The sequence below is a fragment of the Acinonyx jubatus genome, chromosome D3 (genome assembly GCF_027475565.1).
Source record: "Acinonyx jubatus isolate Ajub_Pintada_27869175 chromosome D3, VMU_Ajub_asm_v1.0, whole genome shotgun sequence".
In the NCBI taxonomy this organism is placed as follows: Eukaryota; Metazoa; Chordata; class Mammalia; order Carnivora; family Felidae; genus Acinonyx; species Acinonyx jubatus.
The window spans coordinates 1,967,482-1,981,410 of record NC_069392.1 but is presented as its reverse complement, the minus strand read 5'-3'; the positions used below and the strand labels follow the sequence as shown (position 1 = coordinate 1,981,410).

General features: G+C 60.8%; 1 protein-coding gene across 24 annotated transcripts in view; it reads right to left on the bottom strand.

Moving 5' to 3' along the window:
- The window catches only part of RIMBP2 (RIMS binding protein 2), a 218,550-nt gene that overhangs the window by 58,107 nt on the left and 146,514 nt on the right, over positions 1-13,929 (bottom strand). For 14 of the 24 annotated variants that reach the window (XM_053206401.1, XM_053206397.1, XM_053206398.1 and 11 more), the window contains 3 exons: positions 12,383-12,487; positions 4,869-4,919; positions 3,408-3,428 (listed from right to left, as the gene is read on the bottom strand). In XM_053206401.1, the coding sequence (XP_053062376.1) occupies positions 3,408-3,428; positions 4,869-4,919; positions 12,383-12,484 (174 nt within the window). In that variant the 5' untranslated portion in view covers positions 12,485-12,487. Of the gene's footprint in view, positions 1-3,407; positions 3,429-3,827; positions 3,908-4,868; positions 4,920-10,984; positions 11,871-12,382; positions 12,488-13,929 lie in introns of those variants that run through there. The other 10 variants (XM_053206389.1, XM_027044275.2, XM_027044274.2 and 7 more) reach the window with 3 other exon arrangements.

Sequence of the window (13,929 nt, the reverse complement as noted above, 5' to 3'; positions counted from 1 at the left end):
GGGCAGCCGAACTCCCCACCGTTGGAGCAAGCGTGGCGTCCTTGTCCCTACGCACGTCGTCTTCCAGCGGAGACTCAGGAGGACGGGGCTGCTGAAGCTTCTTCCGGCGGGGGCAGAGACCCCAAGCCGACCACGATTCCCGGGGCAAAGAGGCTTCTACTAAAGACACGGAGGATGGAAAACGTTAATGATGAATCTTCAGATTCTCGACGTGGCTAATCCTCTGTCACGCTTCAGCATCACAACCCCGACGTCCTGAGGATTCTAGAATTCAGGCGGGGCAGGGACGATGCCACAGCTCAACCGCGTTCGGCTTCGTTTCCTGGGCCTGTGACGCTGTCCCGGTTTCTCCTGTGGCGAAGTGTCACTGGCTACGGCCGGTGCACAGTGGACACAGAAGAGAACGTAGGAGCCATCCCTGCCGCAGTCACCAGGAAGCCCTGTGCTCCGGACGACACAGCCACAGGAGGCAGGGAGCGCGGGCGGGGCACTCCCGGGGGCCTTCCCAGGTGGGCGGCGGGTGTCGCCGACAGGAAACGACCTTTGTGTGTGCAGCGTGAGGCTGCGATGCGCTGGGGAGGCTGGCCTTAAGCTTCAGCTGACAACCAGCTCCGGCTTTCCGACGGGACCAAACCCACGTGCTCCTTCACCCACACGCGCACTCAGTGCCACGGGGTCACCAAGTAACCAGGTGTCCTAACACCCGCCCAGCAGGGTGACGACGCCTCCCTGAGGGCCCCGCGACACGGTGCCGGCACATTCAGGGACCCGCGGAAACGTTTTCGTTTTAGTTTCCTTGAAAGCCAGGAGTAAAGAGAATACGGGAAGAACGACTCCAACCTGGACCATAGCCCTCTTTACACCCACGCAAATATACGTAAAACGTGACACTTGATATTTTCACGGGGCCCAGGAAAGTCACAACACAGCCCGGATGCTGGGTCCCACCTCTAGGAGGGACCCCATGCCTGTCTGGGTTGGGGGAGCGCGGTCTGCTCTGGAAAGTCTCCCCAGATGCGACCCAGGGACGAAAGGAGCCCGCGAGGGTTCCTTCCTGGCTGTGACGAGTGTCTGGTGTCACGGGCCATCTGATGCCTCATCCCGGAGAGGACGACCAGCAAGCTGGGGGCAAAGCAGTGAGGCGCTAGGAAGATGCCCCGGAGGAACAAGCCACAAAGCAGCCAAACGCACATGTAGAGCACACGGCACCACACCGACTCCCGTGAGAGCAAGCTCATCGCGGGGGGGGGGGGGGGGGGGACTCCCCCCTGCGACGGACCCCAGAGCCCGTCCCCTCCCACCCCACGGAGGGGCGCCACGCCCCTGCACACTTTCCTCGGCCGCCCCAGACAGTGCCACCAGGGGGCCCGCCTGCCCTCGCAGCCCGGCTCTGCCCTTGCGAGCTGTGTATCCCCGAGCAGTTGGCTCAGTCTATGTGCCTGATTTCCAACCGGTAAAGAGGATGCCAGCGGTGGCCACCTGACCGGGTCCGGTGCCCGGCGGGTAGTGGCCACGTGGTATGGGGGACCGTCTCCCGCTGTGACGCACCCGCCAGGGGAGGCGGGGCTTCTGAGTCCTGCACTGTGTGAACTAATTCACGACTCAACTCTCGCCGCAGTGTTGCTGGCAGAAGAGCTGAGCCCGGCTCCCAGGGAGGATGGGACAGGGAGGTCCCGGGAAGCCAGGCTGCAACGCAGCGGCTGAAGGGTGGGGCTCCGGCACCAAGTTCCTGGGGTTTGAGTCCAGATTTTGCTTCCTACTAGCTTGCCTTGGCCGAGTCACTTAAACTGACCGTGCCTCATTTTCCCCTGGGTTGTCATGGAGATGAAGTGAACGTGTGCACCAAGCCCTAGATGTCCCTAGATGCATCCCTAGAACGGCACTTGGCACAGAGTAAGTGTTCAATAAACGCTATAGTCCCTGCTGTTACTGTCATTACTGTTAATCGATTTTAAAATATTTTCTTGCTTCTGTGTCTTGAAGAACTCCCTCACGGAGGGATTAACTGACACTACCCGCTCTTGGGCGTACAGAGTGTTCTGTCGGGATTCTGGAAAAGCTCTGCTCTGCATTAACTCCCGACACCCATCTTTGCTAAGCCCCGAAGCCAGTCCCGACGACTCTGTGGGTGCTGGGACTCTGCACACGTCCTGACCGGGAATAGACACAGCTCCCCTCCTGCCGTCCCCAAACATCCTAGCCATTCACTCATCAGAAAACGGGGCCTGGGACACCCACAGAACCGGCTCCGAGCATGACGGCGTTCTGAGGGATTTTATTTAACGTGTTTCTGGAGGCGATCCTTACTACTGCTGTTTTCTGTCTCACTGGGTGAGGTTGGGGGGCTGTTCTGCTGAGTAGAACACCTGGCCAGCGGCAGTGACCAGCGTGCGACCCTCCAGGGACACAGACACGTTCCAGCACAAGCGTGTGGCACGCCACAGATGTTCCTTGTCGACGCTTCTGGTGACGGTGAGGGGGCAGAAGGGGTGGAGGTTCGGGTCACTAACGTGCTGAGCCACGGATCGGCTAAGACCCCAGAGGGCTGGCTGGTCCAACGTGCTGCCCTGCTCCGGACTAGCCTCGCAGACGCTGACCAATGCTTCCCAGACGCCAGCTGCATCCGAACTGGGTCCCTCCCAGGTTCCCGGCTCCCTCCTCCAGAGCGTCTGACTCCACAGGTTAGGCAGGACCCGACAACCCGCATTTCTAACAAGCCCCCAGGTGATGCTGACACGGCCAGCCTGGGAACCCCACTCTGAGAACCACTCACCCCCAAAGTGGGAAAAGCGTCCCTTCCCTGAATACGCGATCCAAGTCAGAGTTTCGGAAAACACTCAAAACCCTGATCAGAGGGACACGCGGCTCCTCGTGTTCCCCCGGGGGGGGGGGGGTGGCAGGGGGGTCAGTGAGAAGCATGGCAGCTTGTTCACGGAAGAAGGTAAGCCCCCAGCACAAACACAAAGGCAGAGCGTTCAGGGGCCAGGATCGAATCCCCGATGACCGACAGAGAAGCTGCATCCTGGGCTCTGGGCTCTGGGCCCCGGGTCCCGTGAACGGCCCGAGGGCAGAACGAGCCCCACCAATTCCCACCCCCCACCCCCAGTGGTCATCGGGGCTCCGACATGCCCTTCCAGCCTGACCGTTACAGCCTTCGCGGAAAACGGGAGACCAGGTTCGCTGGGCCTGCTCAACACGTGCGAGACCAGAGCTCGCGCCCCCGGGGCCCCCGTGGAGCCCCCTGCAAGCGGCTCCCCGAGCCCCCAGCCCCACTGCACCAGGAGGAACCTCCAGCTGCCGGCTCCGGAGGAAGAGCTGGGTTGAGCCGGCCCAGGGACCCGTGGGCGCCCCATGCACGCGGAAGGCATTGCCACGCACACACGGGGACACGAGGTTCCCTCAAATACCTGCATGCTGTCCAAGGCGTTCTGGGCGGAGCGCAAAGCAGGACACAATCACAGGAAGGTGTTGTGAACAAAAGAAGACAGAGGATTCTCAGCACATCTGCACGGCCTTTTCCATTCGTTAAACCCAAAGCACGTTACGATGCTACCACATCCCAAAGCATGCACGGCCACCGGCGCCAGGTGGCGGGCCTCGGCGGGCAGCTCCAAATGCGGGTTAGAACAAGAGACATGAAATCAGTGGGCTCCGGGTGATGGCAGAGGAAGCAGACCTGCGGCCAGGAGATGATGTGAATGGCAGCAGGGGGCGGGGGGGTGTTCAGGCAGGGGTGGAGATCATCTGTCAGGGAGCAGCATGGCCACTTGGGGTCTGTGTCCATTCTCTCAGGTTGTGTATCTCCCACTGCCATTCGTCACACTCACCCCTCCAGATACTCGTTAGCTAATGGACGCTCTCAAAAAATCAATTCTAATACACGGGATGGTAGCGAAGCAACCTTTCCCTGCGGGAGGAATAGACGTTGAAAGGCAACGTGAGAGACGTAAGAGGTGTGCACGCGGTTGTCCGTGGCCGCTGGTCCCCTGTGGGTGAAGGACGAGGTCATCTCGGGGGACAGCCGCGTCCCGTACCTGGGGATGGCAGGCCCGACGTCACCCACGCCCGTACGTCTGCAGCGAGGGAGTCGCTAACTGTCTGACCTCTGTCCGCGTAGGCGGGAGGCCTGGCATGGTCATTACTCCCATTTATCACGCACAGAGCGTGCAGGTAGCTGGGCCTCGGGGGGAGTCTGAGTTCCGTCCAGACCCGCCCATCCGCCACTCCTGGGGAGTTGTGGGGCTCCACGCGAGGGACAGAGGTGTGGTCACTCCTCCCAGGACCCACGCGGGTGGGACTTTGCACACCTCGCTGCCCAGCCCCCCGGCGCCAGCAGGACTGGCTGCAGAGAGGCCCCCACGCTGCGTTCACTGGGGGCGGTGCTGAGGCGGCACCTCGGATGCCGGTCACCGCTTTCATCACCTACGTCGTCCCCCTCCTAGCTCTGCAAATGCTTCCCCAGATACCACCTGCCAAACGCTTCCCCAGGATCAGCGCCGTCCCCTAAAGTGTGCCCTGCACAATTCACCTGCAGGCAGGGAGCCCAGGGGAGTGGCCCACCTGCTCTCTCTCCTTACTCCCGTGTGAGAGAGCGACCTCATCCTCCTTATGTGCCACCCGAGAGGCGCCCGCAGGGGACAGCAGGTCACATCTGAGGCCCCCGGCTCTGAGGCGGGCGGTGTGGCCACGGGGACGTGGCTTCAGCCCGCTTCTGCGTGCAGACCCCACGCAGGGACAGGTGCACAGCGCTACTGACCGGCTCCCAGTGGGTGCTCGGAGCCGTCGCCCGCTTCTGGGAGGCGTGAGTGCACGTGCCTGTCCCCGAGCCCACCCACCCCCGAAGGCAGCCGGCTGACCGCAGCACTCACCTCTAGAAGCTGCACGGCGCCTTCGTGCTTCTTCTTAGCTTCAACCTGAGCCTTTTCACAGCAAAAAGAGAAAAGAGTCAAGGCTTAAAGCAGGGGAAAGAAAAGACCCTCAGCATCAATGTCTGGATCATCAAGGCACGAGTCACTGCCTTTTCCCCCCTAAGAAGCCCCCCAGTTGTGAGGAGCTAGGTCAGTTTTGAGTTCTCTCCCCTCCGGAAAAGACGGAAGGAATTCTGGCCGGCCGTGATGCTCTTCGCAAAAACCAGAAAGCGTGCCCCGATCTGGCAATGAAGGGACGGGCCAGACAGAGCACAGGGCGAAGGCCCCGGTCCTGACAGGCGGCCACACGCAAAAGGTGGCCGGACCCAGGAGAGCAGGACAACCCTGCCTGACACCTCGGATGGCATCACTGTCTCCCCAGATGCCCTTCACTGCCCTTCACTGCCCTCAGCGTCATGCAGACTTGACCCGCAGGTAGCTGAAGGTCAGCTACAACGTCCCCGGGCCCCAAGGACAGGCAGAGACGGCGGCCCCGGGCATCTGGCAGGCTCCTGGCGGCTCAGCCCATGGCGGGGGCAGCCTCCTCAAATTACTTGAAGCAAAGCCATCTGCTTCACAGAATGAGAAATGTTCCGAGCTTCACTAAACCAGTTTCCCAGGACGGCTGCTGCCTGAGCCAAGTGGGGAGTTCACGCAAAACCGAAACGTAACGTGATCGTCCCTCGTCCCCTCTGGACCCGGGTCTGGCCTCGTGATGCCAGCGAATGTCTGCCGCCTGCCTGCCCGGCACTCACGGCCCCCTCTCCTAGGAAGGGTCCTGAGTGCTCTGGGGCCACAGCCCCCGGACCGTGAGCATAACAGCTCTGGACTCCACTGGTTGTTTAAGGGCAGGTATGCAGCCAGGTTACAGCAAAGACGCCTTGCCTGGGGATGCTGGGGGAGAGGGGACAGACACTCTAGGCCTGCTGGACCCGAGCTGGAGTCAAGGACAGTGTGGAGCGCCACAGCTGTCGGGCCAACATGAGGGGCGAGGCTGCAGCAGCCAGTGGCCTCCAGCTGGACATCGAAAATGAAGCCAGTGCAGAGGACAGCAAAGGCAGGAGCGTGCTGGATCCAGCCGCGTCTAAAGCCCATCTCAGCTGCGTGTTCGACTAAGATTCCCTTTCTGTTTTCTGTCCCTCAAAACCAAGAGTCCTAAGGGACACAACCATCAGCCGTTTGAGAATACAACATTTCCCGCTTTAAAGCTGGAAGCACTGAGGTTCGGTGAGAGCCCGAGGCTGAATCCCACACCGGGAGGGAAAGCCTGTCCCCACCCGCTGTGGCCGCACGGATGCCCCCTCACACTGGGTTCATTCCCAAAGGAACTGAGAAGTGGGTCTTTGGAGAGGTTGATCTCCCGCCACTACAGGCACCTGCCTCAGAATTTCGAGCACTAGTGAAGGATCCATGTGTTCAGCTGAGATTCGCATCTAGAACTCGGTTCTAGAGCAACGTCATCTCCAGGCGCTGGCAGAGTAAATGGGGCTGGGCCACCCAACATCTCAAGGAATCCAGACAGTGTTATCTTAACAGCCTCTCAGGAGGAGGCGGGAGCCCGGCTTCCCGGCACGTCGGACACCACGAAGCAGCCTGAGGTTCCTGCCGACTCCACCCACAGGCACCTCGTGGGCGCCAATGCCCCAGGAGGGGCTTCAAGAGCTGGGGCAGCGAATAGACTCCCGGATTAATTACACTGTTCTTGAATTCGGTGCAATCTTCAGAGGGCTGAAAACCATTCCTTTCAAAGCAGAAATGAGAGCCTCGATAAATAACAAAACGGGGTAAAAGAGACAGCCATCCGGAGAACGTACAGAGATTATATAAATAACCCCACCGTTGAGCCAGTTGAGTCAAAGATAGTTTCCAACTGGCACGATGAAAAATAACAAAAAACCCCAAGGCGGTCTGTGAAAACTCCGCCAAGTTTGTGGTAATGACTCGGTTTCCGGCTTCGAGAGAGAATCAGGAGTTCGTTTTCATAGGCTATCGCGAGCTGGGCCATTTGGGCAATCAGAATAGATTGTTAAAATTAACAGTTAAAATTGGCAGCGCTGAATTCTCAAAACATCTAAGCAGCAGCTTAAGCGAAGCTCATTTCGGGGCCACCGTGAGCTTGCGGGGAAGCTGCGACCTTCACGCAGGCACCGTCTCCTACAGAACATGGTGACTCTGGAGAGGGGCCCAGGGGCCCGCTGTCAGAGGAAGGGGGCTGTCGCCCTGCGGACCGAGCGTCCAGGGCAGCAGGCTCTCACGGCGGCACGTGCGCTGGCTTCGAGGGAGGCACAGAGGTGCAGACGTGCTGAGGTCAAGGTCTGGACCCTGGGTGGGACGGACCGCGCACCTGACGTCCAGTCACCGGGGCAACTGGCGGGTGCTGGTGAGGATGTGGCAGGTGAGGGCATCGCGGCTGCTGCGGACAAGGGGCCGGCAGTCACAGAACTGGGTGGGGGCTACAAGGAGCCTCACATCCGAGCTGAGGAAGCGGATGAACAGACACGGGTACCCCGCGCGTGCACTGCGGGAGCACACGGGACTGGAGCAGGGGCCCCACTGACTGAACGCAGGGTCAGGGTCAGTCTGTGATCCTCTGTCATCCACAACAGCGAGATCCCAAGCATCCAGGAAAAGCACTCAGACCGTAGGCAAAGCACGGGTCACGACGCACATGGTGGGCTCAGCTTCTCTCATGGCACAATCCGGTGACAGCGCAGGGAAAGCCACCGTTTCACATGTGGGAGCAGCTCTGAACCACAGGAAAATCGGTCAGGTCTACAGATGAATTTTAAATACGTTAAAACCCTTAGACTATTGTCACGGCTACTGTAATCAGGCAAGGACGTCACTTGCACAAGAATTCCAAAGTCTGAAGCAGCCGAGAGGCTGGGGTCTGGGCACCGGTCACCTAGACAGGGCTCGGGGTCTGGGAACCAGACCTCTGGGGGACCGACGCTCACAGGTCGTGGGGAGGGTGGAGCCACGTCTCAGCAATCCCTTCCACAGGCGTTTACGGATCATGGCTCTTTCCCTGTCCAGTGCCTTCAGCGCCTCGCTGGCCATGTTTGCTGAACACCTGCTACGTGCGGGGTGGTGTTCTGGGAGTGCAGACACTCCTCTCTGGAGACAGACGATCGGCAAGTCTATGGCAGTGAGCAAATGACACATCGCTCCATGGGGGCTGGGGCAGAGAGGGGAGCCCGTTTCAGGCAAGTTGGCAGGGCAGACACTTCAGGCACAAAGGTAAGCCAGCTCTGCATCATCCAGGGACCAGACATCCTAGGCGGAGATCTGAGAGGGGGCCGATCTGGTGTGGCCAAGAACAGAGAGGCCAGCGTGGCCGCAGCCTGGCAAGGGAAGCAGGGGTCGCGGGAGACGAGGAGGCCAGGAGCCGGAACTCAGGAGAGGCAAGCAGGCCTCCCGGGCAGTGGGTGAGGGTCAGTCGGTGGTCCTCCATCATCCATGCACAACAGGACTTTGCACATTTAGAACGTTCAGTGTCGCTGTCCCTGGCCTCTTCACACCCTGCCTCCCTCACTACTGTGTCACTAGCCCCTGAAACATCACCGACGCAAGGTGCTTGATGATTCCTGAATTGTCCGTTGAATGGATGAAAGCAAGGATTCTGGACTGAGCTCTTGGCCCCCTGATTTCCAGGACAGGTGTCCCACAGCAGAGCCCAGGCCCCTGGCTGCCCGGAGACGGGGCTGTGCCCTACTCGGCTGCCTTTTGTATTTTTAGAGTCTGCCTCCACCCAGCTACCAGAGCCACGGGCCGGCCGGATGGCCTTACCGTACCCAGATTCTCACTCCGACAGTCTTGGGCACTTGAATCTCGCTTTTGTTGATTCGACAACGTTTCCACTTCCTTCTCTCAAGCACCGCGTTGGGCAGATGGAGGAGCTGAGCTTCCAGGGGGAGGGAGGCACCCCAGGGAAGGTGTGGGTCCCGGGTCCCCGCCAGAGGTGAGGCTGAAGCCACGCGTGAGCCTCCAGGCACCGCCGTGTTTCCAGGGAAATGATACACCTGCCTCCCCCAACACGTGCTGCCCAGCAAAGAAAGGGACACGGCAGGATCCAGGACAGCAGGCCATCCGACAAAGCAGAGACAGGTGTGAAGGGCGGCCCCCAGATGCGGGCGAAGGGCATCCCAGGCCCAGCTCTGCATCCCCGGGAGAAACCGGTGTGGGTGGAGGGAGGCTGGGGCTCCAGGCAGGAGACTCCTGGGGCGAGTGGGGTTAGCGCCTCCCCACGGGTGACCATCCCGAGAGGACTTTGGCAGCTCTGGCAGAGAGTCTGGGGGAGAGGGAAGGGCGGACACACAGGACTAAGCAGACCAACAGAAAGAGCCAACTAACTCCAGGGAAAAGGCAAGGCCGTGCACAAAAGGACACCCCGCCATCTGCAGAGCCGGGCAGGGCAGGTGAAGAGCAGGTCCTGCCAAGGCCGCCGTCCAACTTGGAATCTGTGCCGAGGCACCGAGGGGTCAGAAGGAGGGCTGGATGAAGGCAGTGGGTTCACAAGCCAGCGTGGAGAGCTAGTGTGGCAGCTGACACACAGTCAGTACTTAGACCCCCAGGACCAGACGGGGTCGCCCCGGGAGCCAGCATAGACGGGAGAGATGTGGTCTGCGGGCCGAGTTGTGGGGAATACCCGGGATGTTTATGGGGGACCCGTGTGGATGGAAGATGACCACAGAGGGTGGTGTCCTGGAGCAGGGAGGGATGGACCACCCAAAACTGCTCTGGGTCAGAGAGGATGAGGACAGAGGACCGGCCCTTGGCAAGACGTCCCTCTGTGGGTGACAGCGAGAGCCACTTCATCGGCAAGAGGAAGGTGGGCGTCCGGTGGGGAGCTGGCTCAAGAAAGCCGGGGAGCTGTAGTCAGACAGGACACCCAAACCACTCTGCCGTCTCCCGGGACTCAGCCTTGACCGCAGATGGTTCTGGTACTTTTACTGCGGTAGGGGGACAAGAGCCAGACCTCAGTCGGCCCTGAGCCTTACGGGGCAGCATCCGGCCCTGGCGGGTTCAGCGCAAATCGTTTGTACTGCTTACAAGCCATACGGCATTTGGCAAGTTCCTTGACCTCTACGGAGTTCAACTTCCTCGATTCCGAAATGGGATGATGATGGTACACACTGTAGGGTCGTGACAGGCTCGAACCGAGATCACTCTTGTTAAACACCGTCCCCGGTCTCCTTTAGGGTAGAGACGCCATTTGTTTCCTTAGCCCTTTCTCATTCCTGTGACATGTGACCCCGCGACTTCCCAGCCCCGGTGGCCCCCCTCCCCGCCCCCGACACTGGCCCAGCCTGTCCACAAGGTCTTTGCGGCCCTGCGATGTTTATGTGGAAAGGAAATGCCCCCTCCACGGTCTTTTTCCCAGAAAATGAAAACACAGATGATGGGTCACCTGAGGGTGTCACGACGTCCACGGCTGTTCCTCCACGTACAACCCGGAGCCCCTCCTCCCATCGTGATGCACCTGAGCCTGGGTCTCAGCACGTCCAGAACCACATCAGCCACGGCAGTTTCTCTCCAGATCCACACCGATGTCTGAAGCCCAACGGGCCCAGACCAGCCTGGACATCCCCGCACGCCCCTCCCCCTCCTACCACGGCCCATGAGCAGACCGGTCACCCTCCTGATTGGTACTGGGATGTGTCTGCGTGTCCCCTCTGCAGCTGCTGCCCCAGTCCCGGACACCAGGTTTCATGGCCGCGGCTGACGGGCCTCCCTGCCTCTCCACACACCAATCCCCAGCGCGATGCTCGAGGAGGGTGCATCAGACCCGCTAACCCCTGCCTCAACCCTCTGCCTCAGAATGAGGTCAAGCTCCTGCAGAGCACCCGGGGCTCGGTGGCACCTGCCAGGGATGCGCCCCCTGCCTGCCGGGCATGACCTGTGTCCTCCTGGGGCCTCCTTCCCCGGGGCACAGGGGACCCGAGCACTCATACGACCCATGCCTCCCACTGACCTAAGCTTCATGCTGGTGGGGCCCTGCCCGGAGCCCTGCCCTCAAGACCTTGCTCTTCAAATGCTCTAACACTCAGAGCGGTAGGAAGTTACAAAATCCGCACCGTGCTTTGCACGAGTTTCTCTTCCTCTGCTCTCACCACTGGTGAGGCATCAGTGGGTCCAAAACAGAGACTGAGATGAATGCAGGGGAAGGACACAGGAATGTGGACGAGGTGCCGGGGAAGAGGAATAACAGGACCGGCCCTGGTGCACGTTCCCTGGCATCAGATGCTTCGTAAATAAAACTCCAGGCTCCCGGAGAATGCGCTGCTGAGAAAAAGCGACCCGTCGCCCTCCTGGCAGGATGTCTGTGTTTCCGCAGGCTCACTGTGTGTGCAGGAGGCGCCGGGCCAGGGCCGCGGCTTCCGGGGCTGTGGGGAGCAGGTGCCAGCAGGGCAGCTGTGTCCAGGCACCCGAAGTCCCTTCCGTGCGGAGAGCAAAGGAGAGAGCAATGTCGCTGCCCGGACGCCCACGAGCGATACCTTTCTGGACGGTGTGTGACGCAACGTCGCTTCTCGGTGCGCCGGCCAACGTATCACGGCAGGCAGTACGGCCAACCGTCCCCATCAGCACCGGCTTCGTGACGTCTATCCTCGACACGTGGTCCCAATAAACGAGTGGAGAAGCGGCCTCGGGAGTTCCCCATCTGGTGCGAAGCACGCTCCCAGGCTCCGCGGGGAGAGGCCGTGCCGGCAGATTCCTTCCCATCGCCGGCCGGGTGGGACACGGGGCCTCGGGAAGGAAACGAGGCCCAGCCCTGGGACCCCAAGCCCCACGTGGAGAGAGACACGAGGACCATCGCCAGTGACGAAGATGAGGCGGGGACGCCCCCCGATCTGCTCAGTCCTCCCCTCTGTTTTTTCTTTTTCCTCCTCGTTTCTTAACCTCTCTTTCTCTTCCGTCTTTGTGCTCTCTCCCTCTCTCTTCCTCCGCTAATAAGACCATGCTGTAAATACTGCCCTGAGACAGACACATCACAAAACTATCCCCAACGCAGCGGATGTAAACCTGAATTACTCCTTTCAAGATGACGCCGTCCTGGTCCACAGTCCGGGTGTACCACAGTGCAAACCCCCGCCCTCGGAGGGGGGTTCCCCACCCCCAGCCCACACAGCAGTGCGGAAAAAACAAACAAACGGACTTGAACAGGGCATTCTGCCTGAATGGAAGGTCGCAGGGTCAAGATCACCGCCGCTGGCAGGCTGCTCGTGCCCAAGGCTGAAACCACTCACACCCGCAGCCGCCACGGGAGCGTGCTTTTCCCCACAAGCCTGCCAGCATCGCGTGTTCGCGGGCAAGCACAGGAACCTGGGTCACTCGGGAGTACAGATGCCCGAGACATCCCCGCAGCGGGAAGGAGGGGAGCCGCTCTCTGCCGGCCTGGGAGGGAGACTCGGGTGGGCAGCCCCCCCGCCCCGTGCCCCCCTGCGCCCCCCGCCCCGGGCGCGCCCTCCGCTCACCTTCTGCAGCAGGTCGATCTCCTGCTGTTTGGCGTGGAGAACGGCCAGGGCCTGCTCATGCTCCAGCTCCAGCTGCTGCCGGCGTTCCGCGGCCTCGCGCATGTGCTGCAGGGGGACAGGGTGAGGTCGGGGCGGGGGCTGGGAGTCCCGCTCTGGCTGTCCCGGCCCCCTCCCCTTCCTGGGATGCCAGCAAGCCCTCCCCCCTGCCCTCCCTTCTCTTTCAGATGCCATGGGCGCGCGAGCTGAGGCGAATTCCTCCCCCATCTCCCGTGAGCGACAGCCAGACGTTAGAGATCTCTGCCACCACGGTGGGTCTGGTTCTGAGCCTTTTAGGGTGACGTGGGCCCTGTAATCCTCCTAATCTTCTAGGAGACGGGCACTATCACCGGCCCCATTCTACACGGGGGAAACTGAGGCACGGGGAGGTTGTCCTCGCTCATCACCCAGCTGGCAAGTGGCCGTCCGGGGTTCAAGTCAGGCTCGAGGGAGCCTGGGAATCTCGGGTTTGGGCACTGTCTGCTGGTGAAGCCACACTGGCCTCCTCCCAGCTGCTGGAACTTTCCAAGCATCTCTGGCAGGTGCCTGTGGGGACAGCACAGATATCGCGGTGGCAGTGCAGACCCGCCTCTGCATTTCGGGGCAGTAAATGGGCAGCACGCGGCACTGAACAGCCACACTGCCAGGGTTCAAATCCCAGCTCTGAGCTTGGGCTGGTGATTTAACCACTTCGTGCATTTTCTTCTCCTGGATTAATTACTCACGAGCATCAGCCGTTTGTCAGCGGCCAATTACCGAGAAGTGACGTGACTGGTGTTGATGAGTCAGTTACAAGCCAGCCTCCGCCCCTCAGAGCTATTGCGCACGTCTCACGAGTGGGGAGCAGCGCCTGACAACGTCCCGGGTCACCTGCCTCCCGGAGCATCACTGAGCCCCATCCGGCCCCACCAACCTCGTGCACGTGGCGCGGCCCTAAGCCCCGGGCCGCCGCCCTGGCAGCTCCAGATACACAGGGAACCGTGGAGCCTGTAGGGAGCAGGGCCTCTTCCCACGGGACAAGCGGCTGGGACCACGGCACCGCTAAGACGACGGTGGCCGAGAACCAGCTTCGCCGCCGTCTACAGAGCACTCGCTGTGCTCACACCGCCCCGTCTGATGCTGGCGGCAGCCAACGGGCCCAGAGAAGCCCAACAACTTGCCCAGGGCCACACAGCACAGCCACGGCAGCACCTGAAGCCCTTCCCGGGGGTGTCAGGCCTCAAAGTCACAGCTGCGCCTACTCACGGACCTTTCCTGGCCTGGGGCCGCTACCAAGAGCCGTCTCCACTGTGAAACTCCACCCGGGGGCTCGGGCTCGGGAGCATTTTTAGGCTCCCGGAGCCAACCTGCTTTGCATGAACAATTACCCAGCTGTTTAATGACACCATTGTTCCAGCTAATTTCTGCGCTTCTGTTTATTTTGGAATCGGCACGGCCACGTGCGGCCTCTGTAATCTTTATTTAGCTCCGGGAAGGAAGTGATTAGTGGAAGGAGGAAACCACTTTGCTTA